Source organism: Pseudophryne corroboree, chromosome 6, assembly GCF_028390025.1.
Source record: "Pseudophryne corroboree isolate aPseCor3 chromosome 6, aPseCor3.hap2, whole genome shotgun sequence".
NCBI classification, from domain to species: domain Eukaryota; kingdom Metazoa; phylum Chordata; class Amphibia; order Anura; family Myobatrachidae; genus Pseudophryne; species Pseudophryne corroboree.
Genome location: NC_086449.1, coordinates 566,785,043 through 566,803,531, shown reverse-complemented (window position 1 = coordinate 566,803,531; position 18,489 = coordinate 566,785,043). Strand labels below are relative to the sequence as shown.

The following is an 18,489-nucleotide window of genomic DNA, read 5'->3' as shown; positions in this document are numbered from 1 at the left end:
CAAGAGTCTCTTTAGAGATAGATGTACTCTCAACGACTTCTGGCAAGATGAGCAAGATTTTAGTCAGAAGGTTTTGCAGTTGCTTTAAGGATTTCTGCAAAACTTCTAGTCGCTCAGGTCTCAAAGCACTGAAAGCAGAGTTCAGGGCTGAGAGAGATGCCTGCAGGGCTTGCATAGTAGACATAGGAGGATTTAAAACTAGACAAGACAAGACAAGACAAGACTAGACAAAGCAAGACTAGACAAGGCAAGACTAGACAAGGCAAGACTGAATTTTTAAACTAGACAAAACAAGACTGGATTTTTTTTAAACACCGGACTGGATTCTAAACACCGGACTGGATTCTAAACATCGGACTGGATTCTAAACATCGGACTGGATTCTGCACACTGAATTCTAGACAGGACTAGATTCTAAACACCGGACTGGATTCTAGACTAGACACTGGACTGGGCCAAAAAAGAAAAAAGTTTTATTTCTTTTTTGTGGTATGTCTGGTGATAATGTTATGATTCTGATACTCAGGTCAGGGGTGATCTTATACGGTAGGACCTGAATACCAGAACGTAATGCTGGGAAAGGGGAATGGAAAGGGAATAGCCCCTGGCACCCTATCTCCGTTGTCTCGCCCGTGCTGTCAGTACACTCTTGCGAGACTATGGTTGCTTGGGCCCATGGCAGCCGCGTTTGAAGGGCGGATTACGTCTGCCCGACTCCGATGCCCCCTCAGGTCTTAATGAGAGACAAAGAGTGAACCGAGACAGGGTGATAACAAGGGGCCCTCTAACTGAACAACAAAGCCAGGGGCTACTAACAAAGCTGAAACTAAAGTATGCACGGATTTCCGCCAGGGAAAAGAACAACAAAGGAAATGCTGTCCACACGCCGACACAATACTTTTGTGTATCGGCGGTGACAGAATAAGCAGAACCCTCTGCAAAACACCAGTGACAGATATAACCAAGGAATACAGCGGCCTAGGCCGACGGACGCGGCAGAGCCGCTACTCACGGAACCGGTACAAATACTGGCAAACTGACAGAAACCCCCAACGCTGCCGACACAGACTCTCAGAACTGGAGGACAGGCAGAATCCCAAATGACAGACCGGTGGACACCAAGAAGCCAGAAACTCGACCAGGCATAGGCAAAGCCACAGGACTTCTGGACAGGAACGCTTCACGGCAGGACACGGGATCAGACACAGGAATCGACACAGGGATTGACACAGGAATCGACACAGGAAGCAGCTAGACAGACACTGCTAGACTGGAGCTCAGGAACTGGCAGGAACAAGCTCAGAACTCAAGCAGACTGGAAACTTAGAAATATCGCCAGCGTCTGTGAATTGCACTCAGCCAGCATATAACAGAGAGGCCTAATTAATTATGTCATGCAGCTGCCCCGTTGCATGACTCCAAACTGACAAGATGCAATTAGCAGCCAGGTGAGGCTGAACACATGGGAACAGACTGCAATTACACAGACTGACCACTGACAGCAAACAATAATCCTCTAAACCAGAGCAAAGGGAAAACTGGCCTGCAAGAGAACTATAAACATAAAATTGGAATGAACCACTACCTGTGGTTCATAACAGTATCCTCTCCTTAAGGGAGAGCTCCAAGCACCTCATGACACCCACGGGGAACATAAACAGAAGTATAACATAAAATACCTAACCGACATGCAAAACAGGAATGAGCCACAGCCGTGGCTCATAACAGTAATGTGTCTGATGTCTGAGGAGACAAGGCAATGACAGCTACATTAATTGAATAAATATCATGTACATAACAAATAATTTTATTGTTTCCCCCCTGCTGATAAACTCTTTAACCCTGTGACAGCTACCTCAGGTTGCCTCATTACAGCCCACCATGTGCTATACAAACTTTGAAAGAGAATATGTTACTTATAACCTGCTAGGTATATTTGTCTTAATGCAGCTACAGTACAATTGCTTGTTATATAAGTAAGCCTTATAGTAACATAGTATTTGAGGTTGAATAGAGGCAAATTGCCCATCATGTTCAACCTGTTTTAAGTTGTGATGATTCTACATACTTGCTGAATAATGTTTTTTGACTAGTTAGCTACTATAACTCATGTTACCCCCGGATTAACCACGTTGATATTTTAAGTATTATAACCTTGGATAGCTTTTTTATTCAGAAATTTATCCATTCCTTTTTTAAATCCAATTACAGAGTCCGCCATTACCACCTTCCCTGGCAGGGAATTCCACATCCTGATTGCCCTAACAGTGAAGAACCCTTTCCTCCGTTGCGTTCGGAACTTTCTCTCCTCCAGTCGCAGCGAGTGCCCACGTGTTCTAAACTGTGTTCTTTTAATTATTAAGCCTATTATCAATGAATACCCCCAAATCTTTTTCCAACTCTGTTTCCCCTAGGCGTTCCCCATTTAATATGTAGGATGCAAATTTGTTTTTAGTCCCAAAATGCATAACCTTGCATTTGTCTGTATTGAACCTCATTTTCCATTTAGACGCCCAGAGTTCAAGTTTAGGTAGATCATTCTGCAAGGACTCCACATCCAATTCTGAATTAATTACCTTACACAGTTTAGTATCATCTGCAAAGATTGACACTGTGCTTTCCAGGCCTATTTCTAGGTCATTGATAAATATGTTGAACAGTAGTGGTCCGAGTACGGACCCTTGTGGTATTCCGCTGACTACTGGGGACCAGGTTGAGGACTTCCCGTTGACCACTACTCGCTGTACCCTGCTATCCAACCAGCTGCTTACCCATGTGCAAATAGTTTTTCCTAGGCCAAGCTCCTTTAATTTGATCATCAGTCTCCTGTGAGGAACTGTATCGAAGGCTTTTGCAAAATCTAGGAAGACCACATCCACTGCTTTTCCTTGATCAAGATTATTGCTCACTTCCTCGTAGAAGCTAATTAAGTTAGTCTGACATGACCTGTCCCTCACAAACCCATGCTGGTTCTTGCTAATAATCCTAGCGGACTGTAGATACTCCTGTATGCTGTCCCTTAGAATTCCTTCCAATATTTTCCCCACTATAGATGTTAAACTAACTGGTCTGTATTTTTCCGGAAGATTTTTGGATCCCTTTTTAAATAATGGCACTACCTCAGCTGTACGCCAATCCTTCGGTACCATGCCTGATCTAATTGAACTATTGAAAATCAAGTATAGGGGTCGTGCTAGTTGTGAACTAAGCTCCATAAGAACCCCCGGGTGAAGTACATCAGGACCAGGTGATTTATTAATCTTAATTTTGCTTAATCTCTCCCGGACTACATCTTCGCTTAAACAAGTATCTAACCATGAATCATTATTGTCACAATTGTTATGCTCTACTCCCACCATCAGTTCTTCACTGGTGAATACTGATGAAAAGAATTTGTTCAGTATTTCCGCTTTTATTTCATCATCATTTATCAATTCTCCTAATTCATCTTTTAATGGACCTATATTCTCCTTTTTTAACCTTTTACCGTTTATGTATTTAAAAAACTTTTTTGGATTGGTTTTACTCTCTATAGCGATTTGCTTTTCATTTTCCATTTTAGCTGCTCTTATTGCTTTTTTGCTTTTCTTATTACACTCCTTGTAATACTTGAAAGACTCCTCCTTTCCATTAGATTTAAATGCTTTGAAAGCCCACTTTTTTTTATCCATTTCTGCCTGAACCTTCTTGTTAAGCCACATCGGTTTGAGTTTAATACTCCTGCATTTACTGCCCATGGGTATAAAGTTATGAATATTGCTATCCAGCAACCCTTTTAAAACATCCCACATTTCCGAAGTGTTCTTGTTATTAAACAGAACCTCCCACTCTATGTCGTTAAGTGCTCATCTAAGCATACTGAAATTAGCCTTCCTAAAGTTATAAGTTTTGGTGGAACCCCTGTAGCTATGTTTCCTGAAACTAATGTCGAATATGATCAGATAGTGATCACTGTTACCAAAAGTCTCCCCAACTTTAGTGTTTGATATAATGTCCACATTATTAGTAATTACTAGATCCAGGGTAGTTTTACCCCTAGTTGGGTCCTCGACTAATTGAGACAAGTAGTGATCCCTAAACATATTTAAAAACCTGCTGCCCCTCGCTTTAGCACATGAATCGTTACTCGAGTTTATATCCGGGTAATTAAAATCCCCAATCACAAGGATGTCCCCCAATCCCGCAGTCATTTTGATTTGCTGCAATAGTTGTTCTTCCTCATGTATGCTAATATCCGTCTGTTTGTAGCACGTGTCTATGACTAGTTTTTTTTGCATCAATTCCCCCATTTGAGATTTCAACCCATAGTGACTCCACATTATCGCCAGTCTCCTCATAGATAACCTCCTTTAGGTATGGTTTAAGTGATGGTTTAACATAAAGACATACACCTCCTCCTCTTTTGTTAGCCCTGTCCCTCCTGAAAAGAGAATACCCCTCCAAGTTAGCAACCCAGTCGTGAGAGTCGTCCCACCATGTTTCCGTAATACCTATAATGTCATACTCAGCCTTTGATGCTAACAAGGTGTGAACTTAAATAATTCACACAATCATGAAATACACACGGCTTTTGTGATCACAAAAATAGAAGCAACAAAAAGATTTTAAAAAGTAATATTGATTACAAATAATAATAATAATAATAATAATAATAATAATAATAATAATAGTCCTTTCTTTCCCTAAAACTCCAACCCTACTGTTAGCACAGTGCCAAAAGAATGGGACTGGCCCACAATAAATTGAGACAGTTGGGAGGTATGCAGTAGGCAGTGTGTATGCAATTGTATTGTTGAGGCACCCGGGGAAGCAACACTGAGTATAGGTAGTGCCAGGCCTTGTGGGCTTTTTAATGTATATATACTTTAGGGAATTACAGTAGGTGCAGTAGGCCTATAGGCTCAGGGAGCAATGCCTTATTAACCCATGCTCTGGTTCCTAGGCCTATCGTGTATTTTGGCCCCCTCTGTGTCAATTTCACAGGCAGATTTTGGGGAAGTAAAGCTTATGCTGTAATGGTGCTTTGTGATATTCTCCATAATCAAGATTGTGATCACAGGGGGCGTATTCAAGGTGCCAGATTCCACACAAGTATTCCTTGGATTCCTGGAGCAGAACACAGTTCAAGGAAGGCACAAGCATGTGACCATGGAGAATGTGCAGCACCAATAGCGAGCGGATCCTATTGTGTGAGTCGACTTCCTTCAGCTCATATACAATGATGGTATAAGGGATCAGGCCCGTTATTATTATCAGACCTGGTGATCGTACAGCATCCACATAGTGGAGAATGCATAGACAGCTGAGAGATCACGTGTGTCTGTTCTATATGAGACCAGACCCAGGGCTCATAATACTATTCTGCTGCTGCTGCTGCCATCACTGTTCCTTTATACAGTACAAGCATTATACTGCACTACAGTGAAAGGATAATGCCTGGATCCCTAAACTACAGACACACAGTAATAAGTATTCATCTATATTATTGTTATCTAGGTCATTAACATATGGGTGCAAATTAAACCCAATTTTTTTTTACATGCTACAGAATATTTCACTTATAGATGCAGTGGTTATTGGAGAACAGAAAGCAGTCAATAAATAACTATTACATGCCAATAACAAATGTAGTTACAATGTAGGTAAAGGCAGTTAGTGACAAATGACTAAAGCCTGGTTGAACTCATCAATTAAGTGTTAATGAGAATGAATATGAGGGAAACTTTACCAGAGTCCTTTTTTTTCTCTCGGGACAGCTCATGCACAGTTGCCCCAATGTCGCGCCTCAAGCTTCTCACAATCTCATCCAGAGCAGGGGTGCTCTTGTTATCCAAATTGATGAAGAACTGGTACTCATCTTTGTTGAGACGGGATGGTCTAGACTCTATGTGGGTGAGGCTAACATCTCTTTCCTAAAACATGAGAAATGGAATAGTGCACTGTTAACTAAAAAAGTAAGAGAATGACTCCACACTATGGCCCTCATTCCGAGTTGATCGCTCGCTAGCTACTTTTCGCAGCCGTGCAAGCGCATAGTCGCCGCCCACTGGGGAGTGTTTTTGCTTTGCAGGAGTGTTAACGCCTGTGCAGCAGAGCGGCAGCAAACACATTTTGTGCAGAACAAGACCAGGCCTGTAGTTAATTATTCTGTGTGATGATTGCTGCGACGAAGGATCCGGTACTGACGTCAGATACCCACCCAGCAAATGCCCCGCCACGCCTGCATTTTTCCAAACACTCCCAGAAAACGGTCAGCTGCCACCCAGAAACTCCCACTTACTGTCAATCTCCTTGCGTCCTCCAGTGCGACTGAAAGCGTTGCTAGAACCTGTGCAAAACCACAAAGGTCTTTGTACTTGTACGACGCTCCTGCGCATTGCGCTGCATACGCAAGCGCAGATTAGCCCCATTCTGCCATAATCACTGTGCTGCAAAAATCCGTAGCGAGCGATCAACTCGGAATGAGGGCCTATGTCCTGCAGACCTTTGTCTTGTTCTATAGCTTTACATTGCTGTATTACTGAACAGTAACACTGAATACATGTACTGACTGTAATGGTTATAGCAGTGGTTGCCAAACTGAGTGCTGTGGCACCCTGGGGTGCTTTGGTACATTGCAGGTGTGCCTCGGGACACTTCAGGGGTGTTTCAGGTTGGTGGTAGAGGACCAATTCATATTATTTATGGTCAATGTAATAGGCAAAATCAGTGCTGGTGGCTGCCATTCATAAAATATGTGGACAATAAAGTGAATCCTGTCCCTTCCACATAATTAAACCTAAGGATCAATTTACTTAATTTAAAGATCAATTTACTTAATTTAATATTCTTTCTAAATTTATTAATAAGAAACTTTTGCCCTAAGGGCAGGGCTGGATTAAGCCATTAAGGCCCCCAGGGCTCTTAAAACATGGGGCCCCTCCCCCCTATCGTCAGCAATGCCCCATTGGCTGTGCCCGCTGTGTGCCTCCTCCTTCTGCACCTCCATGAGCCAGCCACTAGCTGAAAGTGAGGCTTTCTAATTCATCTGGAATTTGGTTCAAATAAATTTAGATACCAAGGAGCAAAAAGGCAGCTAATCTCCTAGGGCATTGAGGGTGGGAATGATTACATGGAGTTGATAATGTTGCATAACAGTTTTATAGTAAATAGAGTACTGCATGTAAAAATAGGTTAAGATCAATTATAGGTATTTGAAAAACATCGCAGGAGGTGGATATGAAGAAACCACAGATAGAGATTAAAATTAATCATGAAGATAAAAATAAACTAACTACAGAGATGGTAATAGCATGAGAGGTATCAGCTGCTCCCAGGTGGGGTCTGTGGGTGCAGAGAATGTGCAGCTCTCTATGCCTCTGGTGCACAGTATGAGTACTCTGTTTAAAGGAGTCTGATTCCTTCTGTCTCATCATATACTACTCTTACTCATCAGCTACTCTCTTCACCTCCTCCTTAGGCTCTCTCGCTAAAGTATTCACCCCCCTTTGCCTTTTTCATGTTTTGTTGCCTCACAACCTGGAATTAAAATGGATTGTTTGAAGGTTTGCATCATTTCATTCACAGAACATACAACTTTGAAGATGTATATATATATTTTTATTGTGAAGCAAACAACAAATAGGACAAAATAACAGAAAACTTCAGCGTGCATAACTATTCACCCCCCTAAAGTCAGTACGTTGTAGAGCCACCTTTTGCGGCAATTACAGCTGCAAGTCGCTTTGGATAAGTCTCTATGAGCTTGCCACATCTTGCTTGGGATTTTTGCCCATTCCTCAAGGCAAAACTGCTCCAGCTCCTTCATGTTGGATGGTTTCAGCTTGTGAACAGCAATCTTCAAGTCTGACTACAGATTCTCAATTGCATTGATATCTGGGCTTTGACTGGGCCATTCCAACACATTTAAATGTTTCCCCTTAAACCACTCGAGTGTTGCTTTAGCAGTATGCTTCGGGTCAGTGTCCTGCTGGAAGGTGAACCTCCGTCCCAGTCTCAACTCACAGGCAGACTGAAACAGGTTTTGCTCAAGAATATCCCTGTATTTAGCACCATCCATCTTTCCCTCGACTCAAAACAGTTTCCGAGTCCCTGCTGCTGAAAAGCATCCCCACAGCATGATGCTGCCACCACCATGTTTCATTGTGGGGATGGTGTTCTTGGGGTGATGGGATGTGTTGGGTTTGCGCCAGTGGACAAAAAGTTACATTTCAGTCTCATCTTACCGGAGCACCTTCCTCCATACATTTGGAGAGTCGACCACATGCCTTTTGGCAATCTCAAAACGTGCCTTCTTATTTTTAACACTAAGTAATGGCTCTTTTCTGGCCACTCTTCCATAAAGCCCAGCTCTATGGAGTGTATGGCTTATTGTGGTCACATGCGCAGATATACCAGTCTCTGCTGTGGAACGCTGCAGATCCTTCAGGGTTACCTTTGGTCTCTGAGCTGCCTCTCTGATTAATGCCCTCTTTGCCCGGTCTGTGAGTTTTGGTGGTCGGCCCTCTCTTGGCAAGTTTGTTGTGGTACCATGTTCTTTCCATCTGAAGATGATGGATTAGATGGTGCTCCGGGGGATCATCAAAGATTTGGATATATTTTTATAACCCAACCCTTACTTGTACTTCTCAACAACTTTGTCCTTGACTTGTTTGAAAAGCTCATTGGTCTTCGTGGTGTGATGCCTCTTGCTTAGTCATGTTGCAGCCTCCGGGGCCTTGCAGAAAAGGTGTGTTTATACTGACAGATCATGTGACACTTAGATTGCACACAGGTGGACTTCATTTCACTAATTATGTGACTTCTGAAGGTAATTGGTTGCACCAGGACTTTTGAGGGGCTTCATAGCAAAGGGGGTGAATACATAAGCACATGCCAATTTTCTAATTTTTATTTCTAAAAATTATTTTTTATATAAATTGTTCTCATTTCACTTCACCAACTTAGACTATTTTGTGCATATCCATCATATAAAATTCAGATTAAAAAAATAAATAAATTACAGGTTGTAATGTAACAAAATAGGTAAAAAGCCAAGGGGGGAGTGAAAACTTTAGCAAGGCACTGTAAATATACATAAAAACAGATAAGCATACTACACAGAGGGGGCAGTATAATTCGATGCGCTATTGCATAGCACTGGTAATGAGTGGCTGGAGCTATTTAATTAGCTGCATAGAGCCCAGGACTTAAGTCGGGAGATGCAGGTTTCTGCTCCTAAAGAATGCCATTTAGTCACGGTAAACGATATTTTCCTACTTGAGTGCCGTGTGCAATGCTGTTAGCACTAGCAGTATGCCCGCAATTCACATCACAACACTAATTTTGTTGGATTTCTAGTAGAGATGAGCGCCTGAAATTTTTCGGGTTTTGTGTTTTGGTTTTGGGTTCGGTTCCGCGGCCGTGTTTTGGGTTCGAACGCGTTTTGGCAAAACCTCACCGAATTTTTTTTGTCGGATTCGGGTATGTTTTGGATTCGGGTGTTTTTTTCAAAAAACACTAAAAAACAGCTTAAATCATAGAATTTGGGGGTCATTTTGATCCCAAAGTATTATTAACCTCAAAAAACATAATTTCCACTCATTTTCAGTCTATTCTGAATACCTCACACCTCACAATATTATTTTTAGTCCTAAAATTTGCACCGAGGTCGCTGTGTGAGTAAGATAAGCGACCCTAGTGGCCGACACAAACACCGGGCCCATCTAGGAGTGGCACTGCAGTGTCACGCAGGATGTCCCTTCCAAAAAACCCTCCACAAACAGCACATGACGCAAAGAAAAAAAGAGGCGCAATGAGGTAGCTGTGTGAGTAAGATTAGCGACCCTAGTGGCCGACACAAACACCGGGCCCATCTAGGAGTGGCACTGCAGTGTCACGCAGGATGGCCCTTCCAAAAAACCCTCCCCAAACAGCACATGACGCAAAGAAAAAAAGAGGCGCAATGAGGTAGCTGTGTGAGTAAGATTAGCGACCCTAGTGGCCGACACAAACACCGGGCCCATCTAGGAGTGGCACTGCAGTGTCACGCAGGATGTCCCTTCCAAAAAACCCTCCCCAAACAGCACATGACGCAAAGAAAAAAAGAGGCGCAATGAGGTAGCTGTGTGAGTAAGATTAGCGACCCTAGTGGCCGACACAAACACCAGGCCCATCTAGGAGTGGCACTGCAGTGTCACGCAGGATGTCCCTTCCAAAAAACCCTCCCCAAACAGCACATGACGCAAAGAAAAAAAGAGGCGCAATGAGGTAGCTGACTGTGTGAGTAAGATTAGCGACCCTAGTGGCCGACACAAACACCGGGCCCATTTAGGAGTGGCACTGCAGTGTCACGCAGGATGTCCCTTCCAAAAAACCCTCCCCAATCAGCACATGATGCAAAGAAAAAGAAAAGAAAAAAGAGGTGCAAGATGGAATTGTCCTTGGGCCCTCCCACCCACCCTTATGTTGTATAAACAAAACAGGACATGCACACTTTAACCAACCCATCATTTCAGTGACAGGGTCTGCCACACGACTGTGACTGATATGACGGGTTGGTTTGGACCCCCCCCCAAAAAAGAAGCAATTAATCTCTCCTTGCACAAACTGGCTCTACAGAGGCAAGATGTCCACCTCATCATCACCCTCCGATATATCACCGTGTACATCCCCCTCCTCACAGATTATCAATTCGTCCCCACTGGAATCCACCATCTCAGCTCCCTGTGTACTTTGTGGAGGCAATTGCTGCTGGTCAATGTCTCCGCGGAGGAATTGATTATAATTCATTTTAATGAACATCATCTTCTCCACATTTTCTGGATGTAACCTCGTACGCCGATTGCTGACAAGGTGAGCGGCGGCACTAAACACTCTTTCGGAGTACACACTTGTGGGAGGGCAACTTAGGTAGAATAAAGCCAGTTTGTGCAAGGGCCTCCAAATTGCCTCTTTTTCCTGCCAGTATAAGTACGGACTGTGTGACATGCCTACTTGGATGCGGTCACTCATATAATCCTCCACCATTCTATCAATGTTGAGAGAATCATATGCAGTGACAGTAGACGACATGTCCGTAATCGTTGTCAGGTCCTTCAGTCCGGACCAGATGTCAGCATCAGCAGTCGCTCCAGACTGCCCTGCATCACCGCCAGCGGGTGGGCTCGGAATTCTGAGCCTTTTCCTCGCACCCCCAGTTGCGGGAGAATGTGAAGGAGGAGATGTTGACAGGTCGCGTTCCGCTTGACTTGACAATTTTGTCACCAGCAGGTCTTTCAACCCCAGCAGACTTGTGTCTGCCGGAAAGAGAGATCCAAGGTAGGCTTTAAATCTAGGATCGAGCACGGTGGCCAAAATGTAGTGCTCTGATTTCAACAGATTGACCACCCGTGAATCCTTGTTAAGCGAATTAAGGGCTCCATCCACAAGTCCCACATGCCTAGCGGAATCGCTCCGTGTTAGCTCCTCCTTCAATGTCTCCAGCTTCTTCTGCAAAAGCCTGATGAGGGGAATGACCTGACTCAGGCTGGCAGTGTCTGAACTGACTTCACGTGTGGCAAGTTCAAAGGGCATCAGAACCTTGCACAACGTTGAAATCATTCTCCACTGCGCTTGAGACAGGTGCATTCCACCTACTATATCGTGCTCAATTGTATAGGCTTGAATGGCCTTTTGCTGCTCCTCCAACCTCTGAAGCATATAGAGGGTTGAATTCCACCTCGTTACCACTTCTTGCTTCAGATGATGGCAGGGCAGGTTCAGTAGTTTTTGGTGGTGCTCCAGTCTTCTGTACGTGGTGCCTGTACGCCGAAAGTGTCCCGCAATTCTTCTGGCCACCGACAGCATCTCTTGCACGCCCCTGTCGTTTTTTAAAAAATTCTGCACCACCAAATTCAAGGTATGTGCAAAACATGGGACGTGCTGGAATTTGCCCATATTTAATGCACACACAATATTGCTGGCGTTGTCCGATGCCACAAATCCACAGGAGAGTCCAATTGGGGTAAGCCATTCCGCGATGATCTTCCTCAGTTGCCGTAAGAGGTTTTCAGCTGTGTGCGTATTCTGGAAAGCGGTGATACAAAGCGTAGCCTGCCTAGGAAAGAGTTGGCGTTTGCGAGATGCTGCTACTGGTGCCGCCGCTGCTGTTCTTGCGGCGGGAGTCCATACATCTACCCAGTGGGCTGTCACAGTCATATAGTCCTGACCCTGCCCTGCTCCACTTGTCCACATGTCCGTGGTTAAGTGGACATTGGGTACAACTGCATTTTTTAGGACACTGGTGAGTCTTTTTCTGACGTCCGTGTACATTCTCGGTATCGCCTGCCTAGAGAAGTGGAACCTAGATGGTATTTGGTAACGGGGGCACACTGCCTCAATAAATTGTCTAGTTCCCTGTGAACTAACGGCGGATACCGGACGCACGTCTAACACCAACATAGTTGTCAAGGCCTCAGTTATCCGCTTTGCAGCAGGATGACTGCTGTGATATTTCATCTTCCTCGCAAAGGACTGTTGAACAGTCAATTGCTTACTGGAAGTAGTACAAGTGGGCTTACGACTTCCCCTCTGGGATGACCATCGACTCCCAGCAGCAACAACAGCAGCGCCAGCAGCAGTAGGCGTTACACGCAAGGATGCATCGGAGGAATCCCAGGCAGGAGAGGAATCGTCAGAATTGCCAGTGACATGGCCTGCAGGACTATTGGCATTCCTGGGGAAGGAGGAAATTGACACTGAGGGAGTTGGTGGGGTGGTTTGCGTGAGCTTGGTTACAAGAGGAAGGGATTTACTGGTCAGTGGACTGCTTCCGCTGTCACCCAAAGTTTTTGAACTTGTCACTGACTTATTATGAATGCGCTGCAGGTGACGTATAAGGGAGGATGTTCCGAGGTGGTTAACGTCCTTACCCCTACTTATTACAGCTTGACAAAGGGAACACACGGCTTGACACCTGTTGTCCGCATTTCTGGTGAAATACCTCCACACCGAAGAGCTGATTTTTTTGGTATTTTCACCTGGCATGTCAACGGCCATATTCCTCCCACGGACAACAGGTGTCTCCCCGGGTGCCTGACTTAAACAAACCACCTCACCATCAGAATCCTCCTGGTCAATTTCCTCCCCAGCGCCAGCAACACCCATATCCTCCTCATCCTGGTGTACTTCAACACTGACATCTTCAATCTGACTATCAGGAACTGGACTGCGGGTGCTCCTTCCAGCACTTGCAGGGGGCGTGCAAATGGTGGAAGGCGCATGCTCTTCACGTCCAGTGTTGGGAAGGTCAGGCATCGCAACCGACACAATTGGACTCTCCTTGTGGATTTGGGATTTCGAAGAATGCACAGTTCTTTGCTGTGCTGCTTTTGCCAGCTTGAGTCTTTTCATTTTTCTAGCGAGAGGCTGAGTGCTTCCATCCTCATGTGAAGCTGAACCACTAGCCATGAACATAGGCCAGGGCCTCAGCCGTTCCTTGCCACTCCGTGTCGTAAATGGCATATTGGCAAGTTTACGCTTCTCCTCCGACAATTTTATTTTAGGTTTTGGAGTCCTTTTTTTTCTGATATTTGGTGTTTTGGATTTGACATGCTCTGTACTATGACATTGGGCATCGGCCTTGGCAGACGACGTTGCTGGCATTTCATCGTCTCGGCCATGACTAGTGGCAGCAGCTTCAGCACGAGGTGGAAGTGGATCTTGATCTTTCCCTAATTTTGGAACCTCAACATTTTTGTTCTCCATATTTTAATAGGCACAACTAAAAGGCACCTCAGGTAAACAATGGAGATGGATACTAGTATACAATTATGGACTGCCTGCCGAGTGCAGACACAGAGGTAGCCACAGCCGTGAACTACCGTACTGTACTGTGTCTGCTGCTAATATAGACTGGTTGATAAAGAGATGTCTATGTAACTATGTATGTATAAAGAAGAAAGAAAAAAAAACCACGGTTAGGTGGTATACAATTATGGACGGACTGCCTGCCGAGTGCAGACACAGAGGTAGCCACAGCCGTGAACTACCGTACTGTACTGTGTCTGCTGCTAATAATATAGACTGGTTGATAAAGAGATGTCGTAGTAGTATGTATGTATAAAGAAGAAAGAAAAAAAAACCACGGTTAGGTGGTATACAATTATGGACGGACTGCCTGCCGAGTGCAGACACAGAGGTAGCCACAGCCGTGAACTACCGTACTGTACTGTGTCTGCTGCTAATATAGACTGGTTGATAAAGAGATGTCTATGTAACTATGTATGTATAAAGAAGAAAGAAAAAAAAAACCACGGTTAGGTGGTATACAATTATGGACGGACTGCCTGCCGAGTGCAGACACAGAGGTAGCCACAGCCGTGAACTACCGTACTGTACTGTGTCTGCTGCTAATAATATAGACTGGTTGATAAAGAGATGTCGTAGTAGTATGTATGTATAAAGAAGAAAGAAAAAAAAACCACGGTTAGGTGGTATACAATTATGGACGGACTGCCTGCCGAGTGCAGACACAGAGGTAGCCACAGCCGTGAACTACCGTACTGTACTGTGTCTGCTGCTAATATAGACTGGTTGATAAAGAGATGTCTATGTAACTATGTATGTATAAAGAAGAAAGAAAAAAAAACCACGGTTAGGTGGTATACAATTATGGACGGACTGCCTGCCGAGTGCAGACACAGAGGTAGCCACAGCCGTGAACTACCGTACTGTACTGTGTCTGCTGCTAATATAGACTGGTTGATAAAGAGATGTCTATGTAACTATGTATGTATAAAGAAGAAAGAAAAAAAAAACCACGGTTAGGTGGTATACAATTATGGACGGACTGCCTGCCGAGTGCAGACACAGAGGTAGCCACAGCCGTGAACTACCGTACTGTACTGTGTCTGCTGCTAATATAGACTGGTTGATAAAGAGATGTCGTAGTAGTATGTATGTATAAAGAAGAAAAAAAAACCACGGTTAGGTGGTATACAATTATGGACGGACTGCCTGCCGAGTGCAGACACAGAGGTAGCCACAGCCGTGAACTACCGTACTGTGTCTGCTGCGACTGGATGATAAATGATATAAAAAATATATATATATCACTACTGCAGCCGGACAGGTATATATTATATATTATATAATGACGGACCTGCTGGACACTGTCTGTCAGCAGAATGAGTTTTATTTTTATAGAATAAAAAAAACAACAACACACAAGTGAAGTCACACGACGAGTGTTTAACTTTTTCAGGCAATCACAATATAAGTATACTACTAACTATACTGGTGGTCAGTGTGGTCAGGTCACTGGTCAGTCACACTGGCAGTGGCACTCCTGCAGCAAAAGTGTGCACTGTTTAATTTTAATATAATATTATGTACTCCTGGCTCCTGCTATAACCTATAACTGGCACTGCAGTGCTCCCCAGTCTCCCCCACAATTATAAGCTGTGTGAGCTGAGCAGTCAGACAGATATATAATATATATAGATGATGCAGCACACTGGGCTGAGCCTGAGCAGTGCACACAGATATGGTATGTGACTGAGTCACTGTGTGTATCGCTTTTTTCAGGCAGAGAACGGATATATTAAATAAACTGCACTGTCTGGTGGTCACTCACTATATAATATTATGTACTCCTGGCTCCTGCTATAACCTATAACTGGCACTGCAGTGCTCCCCAGTCTCCCCCACAATTATAAGCTGTGTGAGCTGAGCAGTCAGACAGATATATAATATATATAGATGATGCAGCACACTGGGCTGAGCCTGAGCAGTGCACACAGATATGGTATGTGACTGAGTCACTGTGTGTATCGCTTTTTTCAGGCAGAGAACGGATATATTAAATAAACTGCACTGTCTGGTGGTCACTCACTAGTAAACTCTCTGCACTCTCTACACTTCTACAGTACTCCTCCTAGTCCTAAGCTCCAGTAAATCTCTCTCTCTTATAATCTAAATGGAGAGGACGCCAGCCACGTCCTCTCCCTATCAATCTCAATGCACGTGTGAAAATGGCGGCGACGCGCGGCTCCTTATTTAGAATCCGAGTCTCGCGATAGAATCCGAGCCTCGCGAGAATCCGACAGCGTCATGATGACGTTCGGGCGCGCTCGGGTTAACCGAGCAAGGCGGGAAGATCCGAGTCGCTCGGATCCGTGTAAAAAAAGCTGAAGTTCGGGCGGGTTCGGATTCCGAGGAACCGAACCCGCTCATCTCTAATTTCTACTCAGATCCTCTGCAGCTAATTGAATAGCTCCGGGCACTCATTTCTGGTGCTATTCAATAGCGCACTGAATTGAATTTCCCCCAAAGTGTTTTTTGTTATGCTGAAAATTTTTCAAGTAAAGTGTGGTATATTTTACAGACATTCATCATGTCAACATTCATTATGTTGACATGAGAATGCCGAAATGTTCATAATGCTTGCCATGTCGATACTGATAAAATGTTGACCTGATGGTGGTCTAGTTATGACTTATCTGATACGGGTCTATATAAAAACATTTAGATACTTGTTTTACAGATGAAAAAGAAAAAAGGGGATAAAATATAAGGGGAAGAAAGAGAGGGTTGGAGTGGGGAGGAGCTTACATCTCGTCAAATGAAATGGTGAGATGAGACTACACATGTGAGATTCCTCACAATATGGGCTTGATCAAGTAAGTGAAAGTGATGTGTTATTAATAGGCCAGATTTTATTAAGAGAAGATGATATCCTCAGATTACTAGTCATCAGCTAAATTTTATAGCTGTACCAAACTTTTTCCATAAGGCCACTATCATTGGGGCATTCTGACATTTCCAAGAGCTGCCTATCAGATGTCTACACTTCAGATATAATAACCGGTGTATGTGTTTCTGCTGGAACACAAAATCTGCAATTGTTACATTTACAAAAAAAATGTGTAACCTCAGAGTAGATTTCACCATATATGAAAAAAAGAGTTTGTAGATAAATCTTGTGTTACCTGATTGGAACCAGGTACCAGTGACATAGAGGTTTATGTACATTTTTCTGTACATGTCCATATATCGTGCCAATCTCCAGCATCCATAATCACATTTTAATTCCTAAACCAGCTATACTCATGAAGATTTTTTTCCAGCTATCATTATGGTATGCAGTTAGCATACCAATCGTTGGGATCCCGGAGGTCACAATACAGACACCAGAATCTCGCCGGGGGCACCATGCCGCCACCGGTATACCAGTGAGGTAGGTGATTCCCCCTTTATGGGTGACCACGACCCCCATAGAGGGAGAATAGAACCTGCGGCGAGCAAAGCTTGCAACCTAGCCCGCAAGGGGCTTAGTTGCGCTCACCATCCCCCCTACCAGCATTCCACCGCTTGGGATACCGATGACGGCATAATGGCATTCGACATCTCGTGTGACGGGATATCACACCGATCCCGTCATTGTTTATTAACATTTACTAATACAAAAATGATATTAGGCTTATGGATGACTAAAAATGGAGCTCGAAGAGAGTTTAGGGCAAGATAGATCAAAAAGCATGTTGTTTGAGACATCTGCTCAATAAGAAGGAGAGGAATCAAAACACTGAGGGGCAGATTTATTAAGCTCGGTGAAGTGATAAATTGGAAGGTGATAAAGGACCAGCCAGTCAGCTCCTAACTGTCATTTTTCATAAGGAAGTGATAAACCAGTGATATGTGCAAGGTGATAAATGCACCAGCCAATCAGCTCCTAGCTGTTAATTTACATATTGGAGCTGATTGGCTGGTTCGTTTATCACCTTGCACATATCACTGGTTTATCACTTCCTTATGCCTTTTCCAGGTTAATATACATCTGCCCCATAGTCTGTGACAGTGGCGTAAGTTCGTCCCAGTTGCCCGGAGGCAAGATAAATATTGGTGCCCCCCTATTTACTATATTAAGATAAATATATGTATGTAGATGTGCGTAAATATATATATATATATATATATATACATACACGTGTGTGTGTGTGTGTGTGTGTGTGTGTGTGTGTGTGTGTGTGTGTGTGTGTGTGTGTGTTCTGAAAAAATGTATATACTGTATTTATACATTTAATTGTCTTTTATTTTAAATCACACATTTCTTAGCAGTCATACCCAGGATTAGAACCCATGACCTGTTACACTAACAGCAGACGCTTTACTGATGGAGTTATTTGCTCCTGTAGTGGAAGCATGAGAATTCTAACTATATGAAGTTACGTGTAATTGTCAGAGAAGTATCTTCATATAGTTAAAATTCTCCTGTTGCCTATACAGGAGCAAACAGCTTAATCAGTAAGGTGCCTGCTTCCAGTGTAATAGGTTGTGGTTTCTAATCCTGGGTGTGATACTTGTAAAATGTGTGTATTCAGTATAATAAAGAGGGTGTGATTTGTAAGGTGCAGGGACCAGTGAGGAAGTCGGCCATTGAAAAGACAGTGGCAGCTATTAATTAACTTAATTCAATGGTGTCACAGAATGGGAGCAGAGGTGCCCCCTTCAGAGCAGGATCCCGGCGGC

At 43.8% G+C, this 18,489-nt stretch overlaps 1 protein-coding gene across 1 annotated transcript in view; it reads right to left on the bottom strand.

The window, feature by feature from the left end:
* Window positions 1-18,489, bottom strand: part of PAH (phenylalanine hydroxylase) — a 126,567-nt gene that overhangs the window by 62,677 nt on the left and 45,401 nt on the right. The window contains exon 3 of the mRNA XM_063927793.1: window positions 5,729-5,912. Coding sequence (XP_063783863.1) covers window positions 5,729-5,912 — 184 coding nt within the window. The remainder of the gene's footprint in view (window positions 1-5,728; window positions 5,913-18,489) is intronic.